The sequence below is a fragment of the Clytia hemisphaerica genome, unplaced genomic scaffold (genome assembly GCF_902728285.1).
Source record: "Clytia hemisphaerica strain Z4C2 unplaced genomic scaffold, Clytia hemisphaerica genome assembly, whole genome shotgun sequence".
Classification (NCBI taxonomy): domain Eukaryota; kingdom Metazoa; phylum Cnidaria; class Hydrozoa; order Leptothecata; family Clytiidae; genus Clytia; species Clytia hemisphaerica.
Genome location: NW_027103744.1, coordinates 772821 through 787861, shown reverse-complemented (window position 1 = coordinate 787861; position 15041 = coordinate 772821). Strand labels below are relative to the sequence as shown.

The window sequence follows — 15041 nt, the reverse complement described above, 5'->3', positions numbered from 1 at the left end:
ACCCAAAAATGAATGGTTCAAAAGTTACAGCTAAATTTCAAAAATTGGGACTGGGCGGTCCATTTTTCCCAAAAAACGGTGGGACTAAAAGTTTTGAATAAATTTTTTTTTCTTTATCCTGACAATAATCTTGCTCTGGGCAAAAAATCAGATTAAAGTTCTCTATTACTTTGCTCTCAATGATTCATTGGAATCCTTGGGTTATAAAACTTACCTGTACAAATTTTCAGCTTCATAGCTTGTTTAGAACAGGAGTTATGTTAAAAAAGTGACGAAAAAACCCTGTGCAAATACACTCGATCACTGCGACCCGTTGCATTTACACAGAGTGGAAAAAATGTTATTCTTGATTATAAAAAAATGCACAGATCAAAATTTTAAACCGTAGACAAAAATTTTCTAATAAGGCTAAAGAATCTTCTAAAGAGAAAATGAAAATGCCATTCGTCTTTGTTTTATGCCTTTTTCATTTTAAAGTTGACATTTTGTTAATTTTCGCACATTTTGCCTTACACGTTCTAGGTTATTTGCACAGGGTCGGAAAAAATGCACACCCCGTGCAAATGCAAGGATTTCCGTGACTGGTAAGAGCTTTTTACAGAGAACAGATCTGAAAAAGGTTTACTAATTCTTTAGATATAGTCAAAAGTGTTTAGACATTGGTGAAGACTTATTTCTTTGATCAAACATTGACACACACTTTTCCAAATCAGACACGTGTGTGCAACCGACTGACGACCGACTGGATTTGGGGATGTATTACTATTATACCCTGGCCCTGGGAGAAAATCACAAAGACCACAATAGACCTTTTTTCAAAGAGGCCACCCTGTTGAATAATTATGTAGTCCAGCAGAAAAACAATGATAAAACCATGCCTAATTATTACAATATGCATGGTACAGTAATTATGCATGGCTCTATCATTGTTTTTATGAATGGACTACATAATTATTCAACAGGAGGACGTCCTCTTTGAAAAAAGGTCTATCAATAACAATAGTCAGACAGTTCGGACAGTTTGAGCTCCAACCCTGAACCTAACTGATAATAACCCAATAATTCCTAGCTAACCAATCTGATATATGACAGTCAGGAGTAATACCTTAAACAAGGCGTATACCTTGTTCAAGTAAGAATTCCAAATTTCTATTGTTTGATACTTCCTATTTAGGAAGTAGTGGGAATATTTTCCAAACTAGGAAAAAGGGCACTCTCTTGTCTATACCATTGGAAAGAGCACGAGAAACTGAATTCCCATGGTGATTTTTAGAAAATTCCACAGCCGAAATTGATCCCAATCATACATGAAACGAAATCGGCTCTTTTAAAGGGTGTAGAAAGAGCTTTACACAAAAAATACAAAACAATTTAAAATGGTACCCGACGTTTTTTCAAGAAATCTTAAAAAATACCTTGAACAATGTACCCCTACCTTAAATAATGTACATCCTAAACAAGGTATACACCATGTTTAAGGTATTATTAACTATTCTTCTTTGCTCCCTGTCTTCTTCCCCTGAATTTATGGTTCCAAACCTAATTCCAAAGATAAAATCAAGATGAAAAAAGATTCCGTCTGTAGATTTTGATAATTTTTTCACAACCCTCTACATGGCCCGAGAATTCTTGGGCCAAAACTTTTTATTGGAATTTGCGTAAAGCCCGAGTATGGCCCGAGCTGGCACATGATTCAAACAGGCGTGTAATTTCAGGACTGAATTTTTTTAATATTCTAATTTGAGAAAAACTTGGTTTCTCTTAATTATATTATAAAATATATGAATATTGTAAATTCATATAAATATTAAAATGTCTTATTTGGTATGAAAACATAGTTATAAATATACTTAGGGTGGAAATATTTGCTAGTAAACTGGTCCTGGTTTTTGAAGCGTGAAGTTTTTTTGAGCGATATAAACAAAACAGACAAATCTTATTTTGTACTACACGTTTTGTTTTTTTTAAGAAACTAGTTTTACCAAGCAGCCTCAATGTTTCTTTAGAAATCGACCTTTTGAGCCTTAAATGTTTCTTACATGTTTCTAAACTTTTTGACATAATCAGCCTCATGGAAGGCTGAATTGGAAGGTTCTTAAGAAAAACCGAATTATAAAATTTTATTTTCTCATTCTCAGCCTCAGCATGTTTCTTAGATGTTTCTTAGTTTTTAGGCATTCTGCTGAGCCTCATGTGCATGTTTCTTAAAAGTGTGTTTCTTAAAAAAAAAAACGTGTATTTTGTTTGACTGGACATGCTGAATCAATTTAAATATGGAATCTCCTGACATGGCCCGAACATGGCCTGAATGACTCGGGTCATGTTCGGGCCAAAAGAATTGATAGGGTCTCTCTCTTGCTGCGAGCTAGCAAAAAATTATATTACAAAACCTTTTTTTCTGAACATAGTAATGATCTCAAAAAAAAGTGGAAGGCTGTAAATGAAATAATAGGTGTAAAATCATCCACAGATCCTTCCCCAAAACTTATTCTTCAAGACAATGTACATATTAACAATGACAAAGACATGGCTGAAGTTTTCAACAATTTCTATGGGTCTATTGCAGAGAAAACAAAACAACAAATCCCTAGGACTGCTAAAACATTTTCAGATTATCTAGGTGTTCAGAAATTATACTCTATTATCTCAACAGGATTACTCCTGAATCTGTTCTTAAGTTGATCAATGAACTTGACGGACTTAAAGCTTCAGGCCCATCCAGTATCTCAACTTCTTTCCTAAAGATGATAGCTCCTACAGCAAGCACTGTCCTTGCGCACATTTTTAATTTTTCTATCCATGAAGGAGTTTATCCAGACTGTTTGAAGAGAGCAACAGTCAAACCTCTACACAAAAAAGACTCTAAGCTTGATGTTGGCAATTACAGGCCTATTTCTTTACTTTCTAATATAAATAAAATTTTTGAAAAACTTCTACATTTTAGACTTTCTCGCTTCTTTGAAGATAATAATATTTTTTCATCTAAACAATTCGGCTTTAGGAAAGGCCACAGTACTAATCATGCTGTAGTTGCTCTCACTGAACTGGTAAGAAAAGCTTTGGACTCTGGACAGATTGCTGCAGGGGTTTTCATTGATTTAAAAAAAGCATTTGACACTGTTGATCACGATATCCTCCTTTGCAAACTTGAACACTATGGAATAAAAGGGCCTGCCCTAAATATTCTCAAATCATACCTATCCAGGTCGAGAAGCAATGTGTGGGGAAATCAGAAATACATCTTCAAAATACATACCGATAAGGACATGGGGTGCCTCAGGGCTCTGTCTTGGGTCCTTTACTTTTTATAATCTACATAAATGATCTCCAACTTTCTCTTGAAAATTCAACAGCCATTCACTTTGCAGACGATACAAGTCTGATCTGCTGCGACGAATCAATTAAACAGCTTAACAGAAAAGTTAATCGTGACCTTGCCCTCCTTGTTCACTGGTTAAGGCAAACAATAAAATCAGCTTGAATACATCGAAAATTGAACTTATTTTATTTCGATCGTCTAGAAATTCTTTTCACAAAAAAAACTTAATTTTAGACTTAGTGGACAGAAGCTCTTCCCCACAACAAAGGCTAAGTATCTAGGTATAATTCTTGATGAACACCTTTCATGGGACTATCAGGTTTCAAGACTCCTAACTAAGAAACTTTCACGCCACAGTAGGATTCCTGTCGAAATTGAGACACTTTGTTGATTTTTAAACCCCTTATATCTATTTACTACGCACTGTTTGAGTCCCATGTCAGCTATTGTCTTCAAACTCTTGGTTATATAACACAAAAATCTCTTGAAAAAACTCGAAGTTCTCCAAAATAAAGCTTTAAGAACCATTCACTTTAAGAAACCAAGACAATCTGCTCGTCCTCTGTTTATCAAATCTGCAATCCTACCCATCAGTAAACTTCTTAAGGTAAAAAATTGCCTCCTTGCGTTTGACTTTGTCAACAAGACAATACCTAACTATTTTTGTCTTGATTTTCTTAGATTAACACCTAACCAGGAAGCATCACGTCAATCTTCTTTGCGTCTTGAACCCCCTACAACAACGACGGTAAGATATGGATCCCTTAGTGTAGCAACTCTAGTCACCAGGGACTGGAATGAACTCCACACTAAACTAAAAATCGCAGACTTTAAATCAATTTTTAAGTCTACCTTTAAGTCACACCTACAACGTTATCTATTAACTAAACTTGCTGAATCTTGATTCTGGCCTATCACCCCCCCCTCCCCTCCCCTCCAATAAATAACCCATTTTCTCTTCCTCGGTTTTCTCTCTTTCCATTTCCAGTCAGGCACATCCTGGCAAATGAACGGGGTGAGCATTTGCATGGGGTATTCGTCACCCAGTGTAAATGAGATAGGACGTCTCAGGCTAAAAGCGTGAAAATGAATAAAAATGAACTTCAAACTGAAAAAGGGAAAAAAGGAAGGAAAAAACTGGGAACTTTATTTTTTCATTAAGTTTCTTCAATCTTCGAAGACAAAATTGACCCATGGAAAAAAAATTTCATCTATGCAGTTCTTTGAAATGAAGCAAAATATTTCTAACCCGGTTCAATTAAAGTGGGTATTCGGCGCTATTACGTCACTTTCGTTTTCGACCCCGTTCATTTGCCAATGGTCGCAAGTGAAAAATACCCCGTTCATTTGCCAGGATGTGCCTGACTGATTTCTCACCCCTTCCTTCTTCCTTTTCTCTTCATATCTTCGTCTTCTGATACCTTGTCTTTAGAAACAGAACAGTACCATCTCCCTTTATAGCTACCTCTGCATTTGTTTGCACTTGTGAATACTAAACCTTAGGTTACTCCGAGTCCACTGGTTCTCTGAACTATTCTTCGTGTGTTTCCCTTCCGTTTTCTCATTCACTGACTACTAAACTATAGGGAAATATTACTTTACTTATTTTTATCAGCACATAGTATTATTAGTACATATAACTTGAGCTAACATTTTATTTGCATCGTCAAAAGAGACATGTACATATTTTATCTGTCACCCTGTATATATTCAACAGTAAAGTATAAACCGGTAAATATATTTATCTATCTATCTATCTATCTCGGCCCGAATATGGCCCGAAGAGGCCCGAGAATTCTCGGGCCATGTCGAGGGTCGTATTTTTTCACTACTTGGTCAATCAAGGACTCCTCTTTCCTTTGTGCTAAAATTCAACATGCCCTTTTTCCTTAACACATTTAAAATCGATGTTTTTTGAGGAAATCTTAAAAAATACCTTGAACAAGGTACCACCACCCCTACCTTAAACAAGGTATATACATACCTTGTTTAAGGTACATCCTAAACAAGGTATACGCCTTGTTTAAGGTATTACTCCTGACTGTATGATATATAATCCGATACATAACCACACACAGAGTAAGAAATCCATCACCAATTTACACTTTCTTTCTCTTTTTTTTAGACATCACCATCTAAAAATTTTCGCGCCATTTTGAATCTTATAACCTGATTTACCACTGACTTTTTTATCTATACCTCGCCGCGCTGACAGAACTTATTTGGAGAATATCACTGTTATATGCTTCGCTTATAGTGTCTAAGAATAATTATGTGATAATTCTCAGGTGAAAGGTTGCTAGAGATACGCTACTTGGCTGCCATAATGCATTCGATGTAAACAAAACAACCAGACAACGTGGTTTGTTGGTGATGAGACTTTTAAAAGAGGGTTGGTGTTGACATGAAAATTTTAAATGTTAATGTTTACAAACAAGTCAGCCAATTTATTAAGCAAGTTAGAAGTTGTATACATTTTCTACTTTCTTTTCATCAGAGTTCAGCAATTGTTAAATTGCATTACACAGTGGCAGTGAGTTTGTTTACTCCTATACATATCATCATCAAGCAAGATAACCAGTAAGGCAGTCAGCGAAAAATTGTTCTATTTGCCCCACCCGACCGCATCAAATTTTCCGCTGATTTTCCTGGTGTGGAGATGCGGAAAAAAATCTGGGAAAAGCAATTTGTTCTTTTAAAGTATAGCTTTTTTCTCAATTGCTCTGACGACTATCGAAAAATTGTTTTGCTCGCGTTAGAGTCAGTTCGCCAGTGCACGAACGGCCCCCAGTGCACGAACGAGGGTCTTTGAACTTGAAAAAAACAACCAAAAACAAACTTCTATAGAACTTCCTTTGTGCAGCAGAATCCTCAAACTATTCCTTGCAATCTCTCCAAAAATTAAAATAAACGGAGCACTAGAACAACACCAAACCGATTTTGAACGAGGCCAAGTAAAAAAAATCAGGAAATTCGGGATTTTTGTAAATATGGCTGATCGCGAGAGTAAATGTTTTTTATAAGAAAATTTGCGCAAGAAGAGTTCTGAAAATGACTTTCCTCTTTTAAAAACCTTTTATCTTCCATCACACAAAATTTCATTGAAACATGTTAGCTCATTAGGCGGTCATCGAAAAAATGCTTTGTTCGCGTCGCAACGGGTGTTAAAAATGCATGCGGGCGGACGGGCGGTCAGAAATATTCCTGGTTTTTTTTAATCACGCCAGTAACTCAGGGGCGGGTGGTAACAATTTTTTGATGGTTGTCAGAGCAATTGAGAAAAAAGCTATACTTTAAAAAAGAACACATTGCTTTTCCCAGATTTTTTTCCGCATATCCGCACCGGAAAATCAGCGGAAAATTTGATGCGGGTGGCTGACGGGAATAGAACAATTTTTCGATGACCGCCTTAATTCAAAATCAATACAATAGAAATATCACCAGTAGTTGATATAAAAAAGGTTCCAGTCCGCGAACGATCCGAACACCATATTCAAAATGAAAACATTGCAACGTCAAAACATTCGAAAGCGCTGGCGATCTCAATTAAAAAAAGAAGACACTACATTGCCGCTCTTTTCGATGAGCAAAACTTGAAAAGGAAAACAAAAAAATGGACGACAAGAAAATATTTACAAAAATAAACAGGTTAGTGAAACACTAAAGTTCTTATAAAAAAGATGCTTTTTTAGTGAAAAAGCGCGTGGTTTTGAAAAGTTCAAATACCCCTGTATCATCTTGGAAGAGAGTTAAAGTATTACCTGCGAGCAGAGCTCTAATTTTTCTTTCAAAAGATTGTTTGCGAACTGGTTCCTCGTTCGCGGACTGGGTTCAAATAGCGCTCGCGCTTTAATGACTTATTATTCCAAGAAGAAGCTTTCAAATAAAGTGAAAACAAACTGAAAGAAGGACTTCAAGCTTGTTTACGAGATGGTCAAAAAAGATTTATGTAAAAACCAAAAGTAAGTGAGAAAAGTAAAAAATAAGTTTGCCGTTCGTGCACTGGGCACCCCCCTCTACCACCCGCCCCTGAGTTACTGGCGTGATTAAAAAAACCCGGGAAAAAAAAAACCCATGCATTTTTAACACCCGTTGCGACACGAACAGAGCATTTTTTCGATGACCGCCTAAGTTGGTCTAATGTCGACATCCCTCATCTAATTCCGACACCCTTCTTCAGAGATAGAAATAATATGAAAGCTTGAATCACTGATTGAGAAAGGATTATTCCTCTGTAACCACTAAGCCAAGAAAAACAGTTTCCACCTTTCTATTAATTTCAGCTAGCTGATAAAAAGGGTGTCAGAATTAGAGGAGGGATGTCAACATTATTAGACCAAGTTACGGTATGATATTTGGGGTGCTGGCAAATTTTGCTTTTATTTTCAGTGGTTTCATTTGTAAGTAAGTAAGTAAGTAACTATTTATTTACCATTTGGACACTTAGAATACATGAGACGGTGCTGTATCCACAAAATAAAAAGGAACGAGACCGCCTTACAGCCTGGACTAATCATAAAGATGCGGCCACCTAAGTGTAAATAACAATTGTAAAATACGTCATAAATTATTTCAGTAGATTAATTTGAAAATTTTTTGTTTAGGTACAGATTAAGGATAAGCTGTGGGTAGGGGGTGTGCTCAGTATTCCCCAAGACAGTGAGTAAAGGCAAGAGATTTGACAAAGCTAGAATCAGATGAGCTCAGAGTAATATTTGGATAAGATCGCTGAATAATTCCATTGTATTATGCAGATTTTAGAAAAAGATTTGTTACCAAAAGTAATGGTATTGTAGGAAGGAACAAAAAGGAGCTTCAATCTTGCTCCTCTGGTACCTTGATTATCGTCACCTTCAGCTTCAAGCTGAACAAATTAAAAAAAAATTAAGAAGATCTTGGGGTAATCTATTGTTCAGGAATTTGTGAACAAATGAAATATTAAGAGATTTGACTAGGTCAAAGATTTTAAGAATTTTAAGATCAGAAAAGAGTGGAGAAAAGAAGGACATTGAAAGGAATTAAAAGTCATGAGACGTAAGGCTTTCTTTTGAAGAATAAATATAGGTTTAGATGTGGTGTTTTCAGTGAGGCCCCAGAGCTGACAACCATATTGGAGATGAGAGTGAAATAGAGCAAAGTGGATGCAAGTAAAACAAGCAGGAAATTAGAATTACCTATAAATCACACTGGAGTTCTGCACAGGCAAAATTGTCAATTCTGTAGAGGTCACGCTCACTAAATTGTGTCCAGTACGGTCCAGAAAAGAAAAGAAAATTACTGTCAAGCGCACACCGACAAAAACAAAAATTCAGGTGTTTTCCATCGAACATATATTGTCAAATCGGACTTTATAAAGATCAAACATTTAAATATCACTTGTTTTCATAATATTTGAATGATATTTTAAAAACCTTTTTGTATATATTTGGTTCTTCGAAACCATTTCCCTTTCTTTTGACTAACATCTTAGCGACAAACGGGGTCTAAGATGTTTCAAAAATGAAACTTTTGATCCACATTGGCATTAGCCAGTGGTGTACCTTTAAGATTTAAATACAGTTTGGGATTGAGAATAAATGAATTTTTTTCTAGTCCCACAGTTCAGTTTTTTGTTTCACTTTGGGCCAAAAAAAAAAGACTCTAGTTTCCGGAAAGCAACTGGGTTAACATTTTTTTTTCGAACTGAATATTTCAGACAAGCTTAGCTCAATAAAACGCAAAACGTTCCCTCCTCGTTAATATGTATATAAGGCTTTTTGTAATAGAGTATATACTCTATTACAAAAAGCCTTATAAATAATAATAAATATTATATATAAATACACCTAGATTCAAGATAAAGAGAATAGACAATCTCGGTAAAATAAAGATAAGCTCAATTAAACTCTTTAAGTTGTGTGGACTTAGGCCCATTTGCAATTTAATTTGACTTCACCGTGTCAATTCAAGACAGACTTAAGTCCATTTTTTCAAAAATTGACTTAAGACCATAACCCCTATTTCAGCATGCACGCTTTCCGAAAACAGCCTTAAGTCCACAGAATTCTAATGGGAAAGAGGTGTATTTTGCAATTCAAAAAAAAATAAGAATTTAGAATGTTCAGCCTTAAGTCCTAAATTTTAGTGCAAATTTTATTTTATATGAAGCCAGGGGGGGTATTGAGTCAGTGTACTGGCCCATAGCTGGTGGAGTGGTATATTTTTTAAGGTTAAATTGAGTTAGTACAGTGTACTAAAAGGGTGGTCCTCTGAGAAAAATACAATGAAAAAGTTAGTACAGTGTACTAAAAGGGTGGTCCTCTGAGAAAAATACAATGAAAAAGTTAGTACACTATACTAAAAAGGGTGGTGTTCTGAATTGATACACACTGAGAAGTTAGTACATTGTACTAATTTCAGTGGTAAAAACACAAACCCAGTGAATTCCCATGTATATTTGCCCTAATTTGCCAGGTCCAAGCTGGTCAGAGACCTTCAAGTTAAGGCTGGTTAAGCTATACAAATTGGTACACTGATTTTCTCCCAATGTTTCCTGTTTACTTGATTGGATCTGTTTCAGAGTCGCAGCATGCGCAAATGGAGACCAGCCTTAAGTTCAATCTTGTTTACGTTTTCTTTAAGGCCCTATCTACATTATGGCAACAACAAGAATTTGTCTTGGAATCGAAGCTTTCAAGTTTTATAAAAATAAATCCGCTCTATTGTTTTATGTTTTTTAAACCTTGTTGGATTGATGTTAATTGAAAAAATCTGTATATAAGTGAAATCACCGGGGGGAGGGGGTAAAAACAACCGTACGTTCGGCCAAAAATCAGGTCTCTAAAACTGGTCCCTTGCAGTACAGGAAAAATTTGGCTGAAAGTCGACCCTTACAGTGTAATTTTTTGAAATTTCTCAAATTTTACCTCAAAATTTGGTATTTTATAAAATTTTACACCCTTACAGTGCACTTTTTCCCACTTGCTCACAAATCAACCCTTACAGTGCACTTTCCAAAGTCCAAAAAACCTACCCTTAAGAGCAGCATGTCCAGTAGGTCACTTACCTGGAGTGCCCCCCCCCCCCCAGGAAAGCACCTTTTTGATAAAAGATTTTCCATTTCAGTTTGTGTACAGTGTTATTAAAAAGTCTTTTATTTTTATTTTTCAAAAAAGAAAAACTGCTACAGCTTTCCAGACAACCAGAAATCAAGTCACAAGAAGGGAAAGCTTGCTTTTCTTAGCAAAATGCTTCAAAACCTTTGTATATGGTCGCAATTAAACTTATCTGGCCAAGAAGAAATTAGAACAGTGCACTATAAGGGGTGGTTTCTAAACTTATCTGATCGAAAAAACAGCCAGTACAGTGTACTAAAAGGGTGGTATCAAAGCTCCGGCTGTGGAAGAAAGTTAGTACAGTGTACTAAAAGGGTGGTGTCAAAGCCCCGAACGTGAAAAAAAGTTAGTACAGTGTACTAAAAGGGTGGTGTCAAAGCCCCGACCGTGAAAAAAAGTTATTACAGTGTACTAAAAGGGTGGTGTCAAAGCCCCGACCGTGAAAAAAAGTTAGTACAAGTGTACTAAAAAGGGTGGTGGTCTAACTTTTTGGAAAAAAATCCAAAAATCAAGTTAATAACCTATGGTCCAGTTCACTGACTTGGTACCCCTCCTGATGAAGCATTGACATGAAATGTGTAGCCTTAAGTCCAACACATCTCAACCTTTAAAGTCAATTAAATCTCAAAATGGAAAAATTAGCTCAATAAAACGCAATGCAATTTAATTGGACTATTAGGCCTCTTCAAAACTTTAAACAGACTTATTTTGGTGGACTTAGACCCTTTTGTTGTAAAAAGATGATAGGCTTAGGCCTCTTTTGAATTTTAAACATCACTTTTGGCAGAGTTTCAGTATATATGAAGTTTTGGGCCTTTTTAACTTTACAAACTACTTGTTATGTACATCAAAAGAGAGCAAATGAGCCAAAAGATTTATAAACTGTACTGTATAAAAAGATCTCATTTTGACAAAGAAAATCAACGAACCAAGCAGTAAGAAAAATCTAAAATGTAAAAAAAAAAATTTAGCGCTCTCGTGACAGGGTAAGTTTTTTTCTCGTCACCCGCGTTTCTGGAAACAAGACTTTTTTTGGCCTTGTTGACAAGGTATGAGCTGCTTTTTTAAAAGGACACTAAAATAGAAGGTGAAAATCATATATTCAGATTCAGACAATTACTTACACAACCTACCCATCATAAGAGAATAGGACCTTTTTTAACGCACACTGTATATTTTGTTTGTTTTTTTTTCTTCAGATATAATAAAAAATTGAATAAAGGTAATGGAATGATTTGAAAATTTAAATATGGCTTGCATTGTAGAAAATGATTTGAAAAAGGAACCTATTTTTATTGGACTTTGTGACAACATTTTATCCAGTGTGTCAGTTCATTTCGACTCGATTAATGGTGTTTTAAATTTAAATGATATGCTGATGAAATATGGTATACCAACCTCGGTTCAGCTTCAATTATCTCTAAAATGTTCTCTTCTGCAAAGAACGTTCATGTATCATCGATCTCTTATTGAAGAATTGGTAAGGTTAACAAAACTCTATTCTACATCTTGGGAAGAGAAAAATCATTGCTTGAAAGAATTACATCGTCAATACAATACAAAGCAACGTAAACTTGATATTGCTCTGAAAAAGATTGAAATGCTTAGTGGAAGAAGTAAAGCGTTGGAGAGAATGCGAATTAACCATAACTGGGAGAAAATGTTTTTAAAAGTTAGTCAAAACCAATGTGGTGGCCTTGGTTGGAGACAGGCTATTAATGATTATAAAGAATGCCTATCTAAAGGTGAAGGTGTTTCTCATTTTTTCAATAATTTGGAAGTGTCCAAGGATGAGTCACCTGAGAAATATGTTGTTGATGTTGAAAAAATAAATAATGAAATTGATGAAACCTACTTTGATGATGATTCAAACCTAGATTATCACTCGATGGGCGAAAATGAAAGTTTTATTGATAATTTCTCATCGGAATCTGAAGAAGAGCTCAAGTTTTCTGGTAAACAGAATAGTAGTTTCGATTTAACTCATCATTCTAGTGTACATCAATGGATTTCAGATTCTACTCAAGACCATTCAGCTGGAACTAGCATTCCACAAAAACAACCAAAACCTGAAACGAAGGAATGTGGTTTACAAACAGAAAAAAAGGAATTATCTGATCACAGCACAATGACTCGAACAATAACCTATAAGAATATTTTCAATATTGTTATTGAAGCACCTACAAACTTGCTCGAACTATATCCTGGAATGGCATGTACTGTTGCTTTTAATTCTATGTTAGAGAAAGTTCCATTGCTTGCAGAAACTAAAAAGGCATGTTTTCAATATGGGAAACAATTAACTTTTGATAAAGATTTTGTACTACATTGCAAAGAACTTGAAGGAACTTTGAAGCTTGGTTTTCATGCAGATGAAAAGAAACCTATGGTTGCATTTCTATCAACTTCTTTATCGGACTTGAAAATCTCGGTTAACTCAGATGAAATGAGTTTAATCCATGAAAACGAGATAGAAGTTCTATCATGTATTGACAAAGGAAATTTTCGTTTTAATAAACCTTGCGGCTCCGTCAAAATCTTTTGTAATGTTTCACAAACTGTCATACCATTCCAACAAGACAAAAGTATTGAAACCATCTCCCTGAAAGATTTTGTTGAGAATATTATAAATACACAACGTCGTGCCCAATTGGAACGGTGTCGGAGTGCTTGCGTTGAAACCGATGAAAAACCTGTCTATACTGAAGTACACTTAGAATCAGTTCGTGGAGAATTAACGCAACAGTTACAAGATTTGAAAACTAATTATGAGGAACAAATCAACACTGTTTTGTTAAGCCATTCTGATGCACTAGAAACAAAAGATTTTGCAAGTATGGCTACTTCACCAATTATGATGGGCCCTTATGATGATTTGAATTTTGAGGAACCTTCCTTTATTGTTGATCAGAATCTAATTAGTGCAAACCAAATTCCAAGAAGTTCTGGCAAGAAATCTAAATTTTCTCAGAGATGGGACAAAAATTTACCACCCAACTTTTTGAAGAGAGTTGGACAATACCAAGAAGCTAGTCTACAATATCACCAAGAATTGAAAACCAAAACACATGAACAAGTTGAAAAGGAATACAAAAAGAAACTTGGTGCTGAGAAAAAGTTATCTCGAATTCATACACAACCAGATTTAATATCCGTGGACAGTGTTTATGCCAAAGACCTCTATCTTCCAGCAGTTTTTATGCCCTTTAAAACCAAGAGAGGCCAACCAGTCAGTGGTCGCTCTTTTTTGAGTCATCCGATCCAAAAATTACAATTGCCGTTGTTGGATGAAGACTTGATTGACAGAGAGCAACAGCCAAAAGATGTCAATGTTTCACAATGATTTTGTAAATAATTCTATAGTTTTTTGTAGATCTACCAACAGTTTTGTACAATTAGCTTTAAAGGAAATAATTTTCATGGAACTTATTTTTTGTCAAAATTTATTCAGCGAAATTAAATTTATACTAACAAACCGTAAAAGTCTCAGGAAAACAAAAAAAAATCGGGAAAAGTGGTTGCTGAATCACGGGAATAAAAATTTCTGCAAAACGCTGAAATAAGTTTTATGAAAATTAGTCATGTTATTGTGTTATGATAGTTTCATTGATTTTATTTCCGGTAATAATATGATGATTTTGTAATATTTTTTACAAATTTTGTAATTTTATAGCAATAATTTGGGATTATTTTTTTGTAATTATATTTCAATTTTGTTATTGTTGACTAATGATGATGTCCCACAGAGTCTTAATATTTACTTGAGGTCCCTTAACAAAGTCCATTTGCTTTGAAATGTGCCCTCTTTTTTATTACTATAGAGAAACTAATACTTAATAAAATAATAAATAATAAGACTGCTAATTCCCTTGAGAGCGGCTACCACATTGTAGCATACAAAGTGCGCAAGTAAAGCAAAATTATATAATTTAAAAAATCCATCTTCTGTAATAAATTGATTAGGGGAGAAAATTGTGAAAGATTCTTTGTCAAAAAAATGTTGTATTCTATTTTTGCAATAAATAAAAATTTCAATAGTTTGCCTAATTGATTATAAATATTAAAAATTCGTGATGCCTATATGTAAACATATGTAAAACTATTTTTCATTGAACTTCCTTTTCCTATCTAAGTTTTAGCTCCTCACTTTTCCTCAGTCAAAATCATCGAAACAAATTTTCAGGCTTTTCTTTAATTATTGTACTCGACAGGCAAAGTTGTAGATTTTCATCAAGCTTGGAAAAATTGCTTTTGAAATTATTTTTTTAGTATCTTGATTTGATTTCGGTAAATATTTTATTTTTTTTCTTATTACAGATAACGAAATTGTGTAATCTTCAAAAAAAATCTTGTCATGTCAGATAAGACTTCCAAAATGAAAAATATATCAACATTTCATGGATACTACCTTACATACGAAGCACCATAAAGAATTTCGATGGGTTTCGGTAAGCCATTTTGTTTAATTAGTTGATTAATACTGGTATTTAATATTTAATTCTTTGGATTAGTAACACAATCACAACCTCGTTCCCTGCGTATTATCATCTTTTTTTATGCTTACTGATAGCGCTAGATAATACCCTGACATTGGCTGGTTTTCGAACGCGTAAGATTACGTAATTCAA

General features: G+C 34.8%; 2 protein-coding genes across 2 annotated transcripts in view; both read left to right on the top strand.

The window, feature by feature from the left end:
- Positions 1-11616: 11616 nt before the first annotated feature.
- On the top strand, positions 11617-14149 carry LOC136805317 (uncharacterized). The gene has a single exon (XM_067061904.1). The coding sequence runs from the start codon at positions 11663-11665 to the stop codon at positions 13754-13756; it is 2094 nt and encodes a 697-aa protein (XP_066918005.1). The 5' UTR covers positions 11617-11662; the 3' UTR covers positions 13757-14149.
- Positions 14150-14749: 600 nt separating this feature from the next.
- Positions 14750-15041, top strand: part of LOC136805314 (uncharacterized) — a 98085-nt gene continuing 97793 nt past the window's right edge. Inside the window, exon 1 of the mRNA XM_067061900.1 lies at positions 14750-14861. The gene's annotated coding sequence lies outside the window, so the exon portion shown is untranslated. The remainder of the gene's footprint in view (positions 14862-15041) is intronic.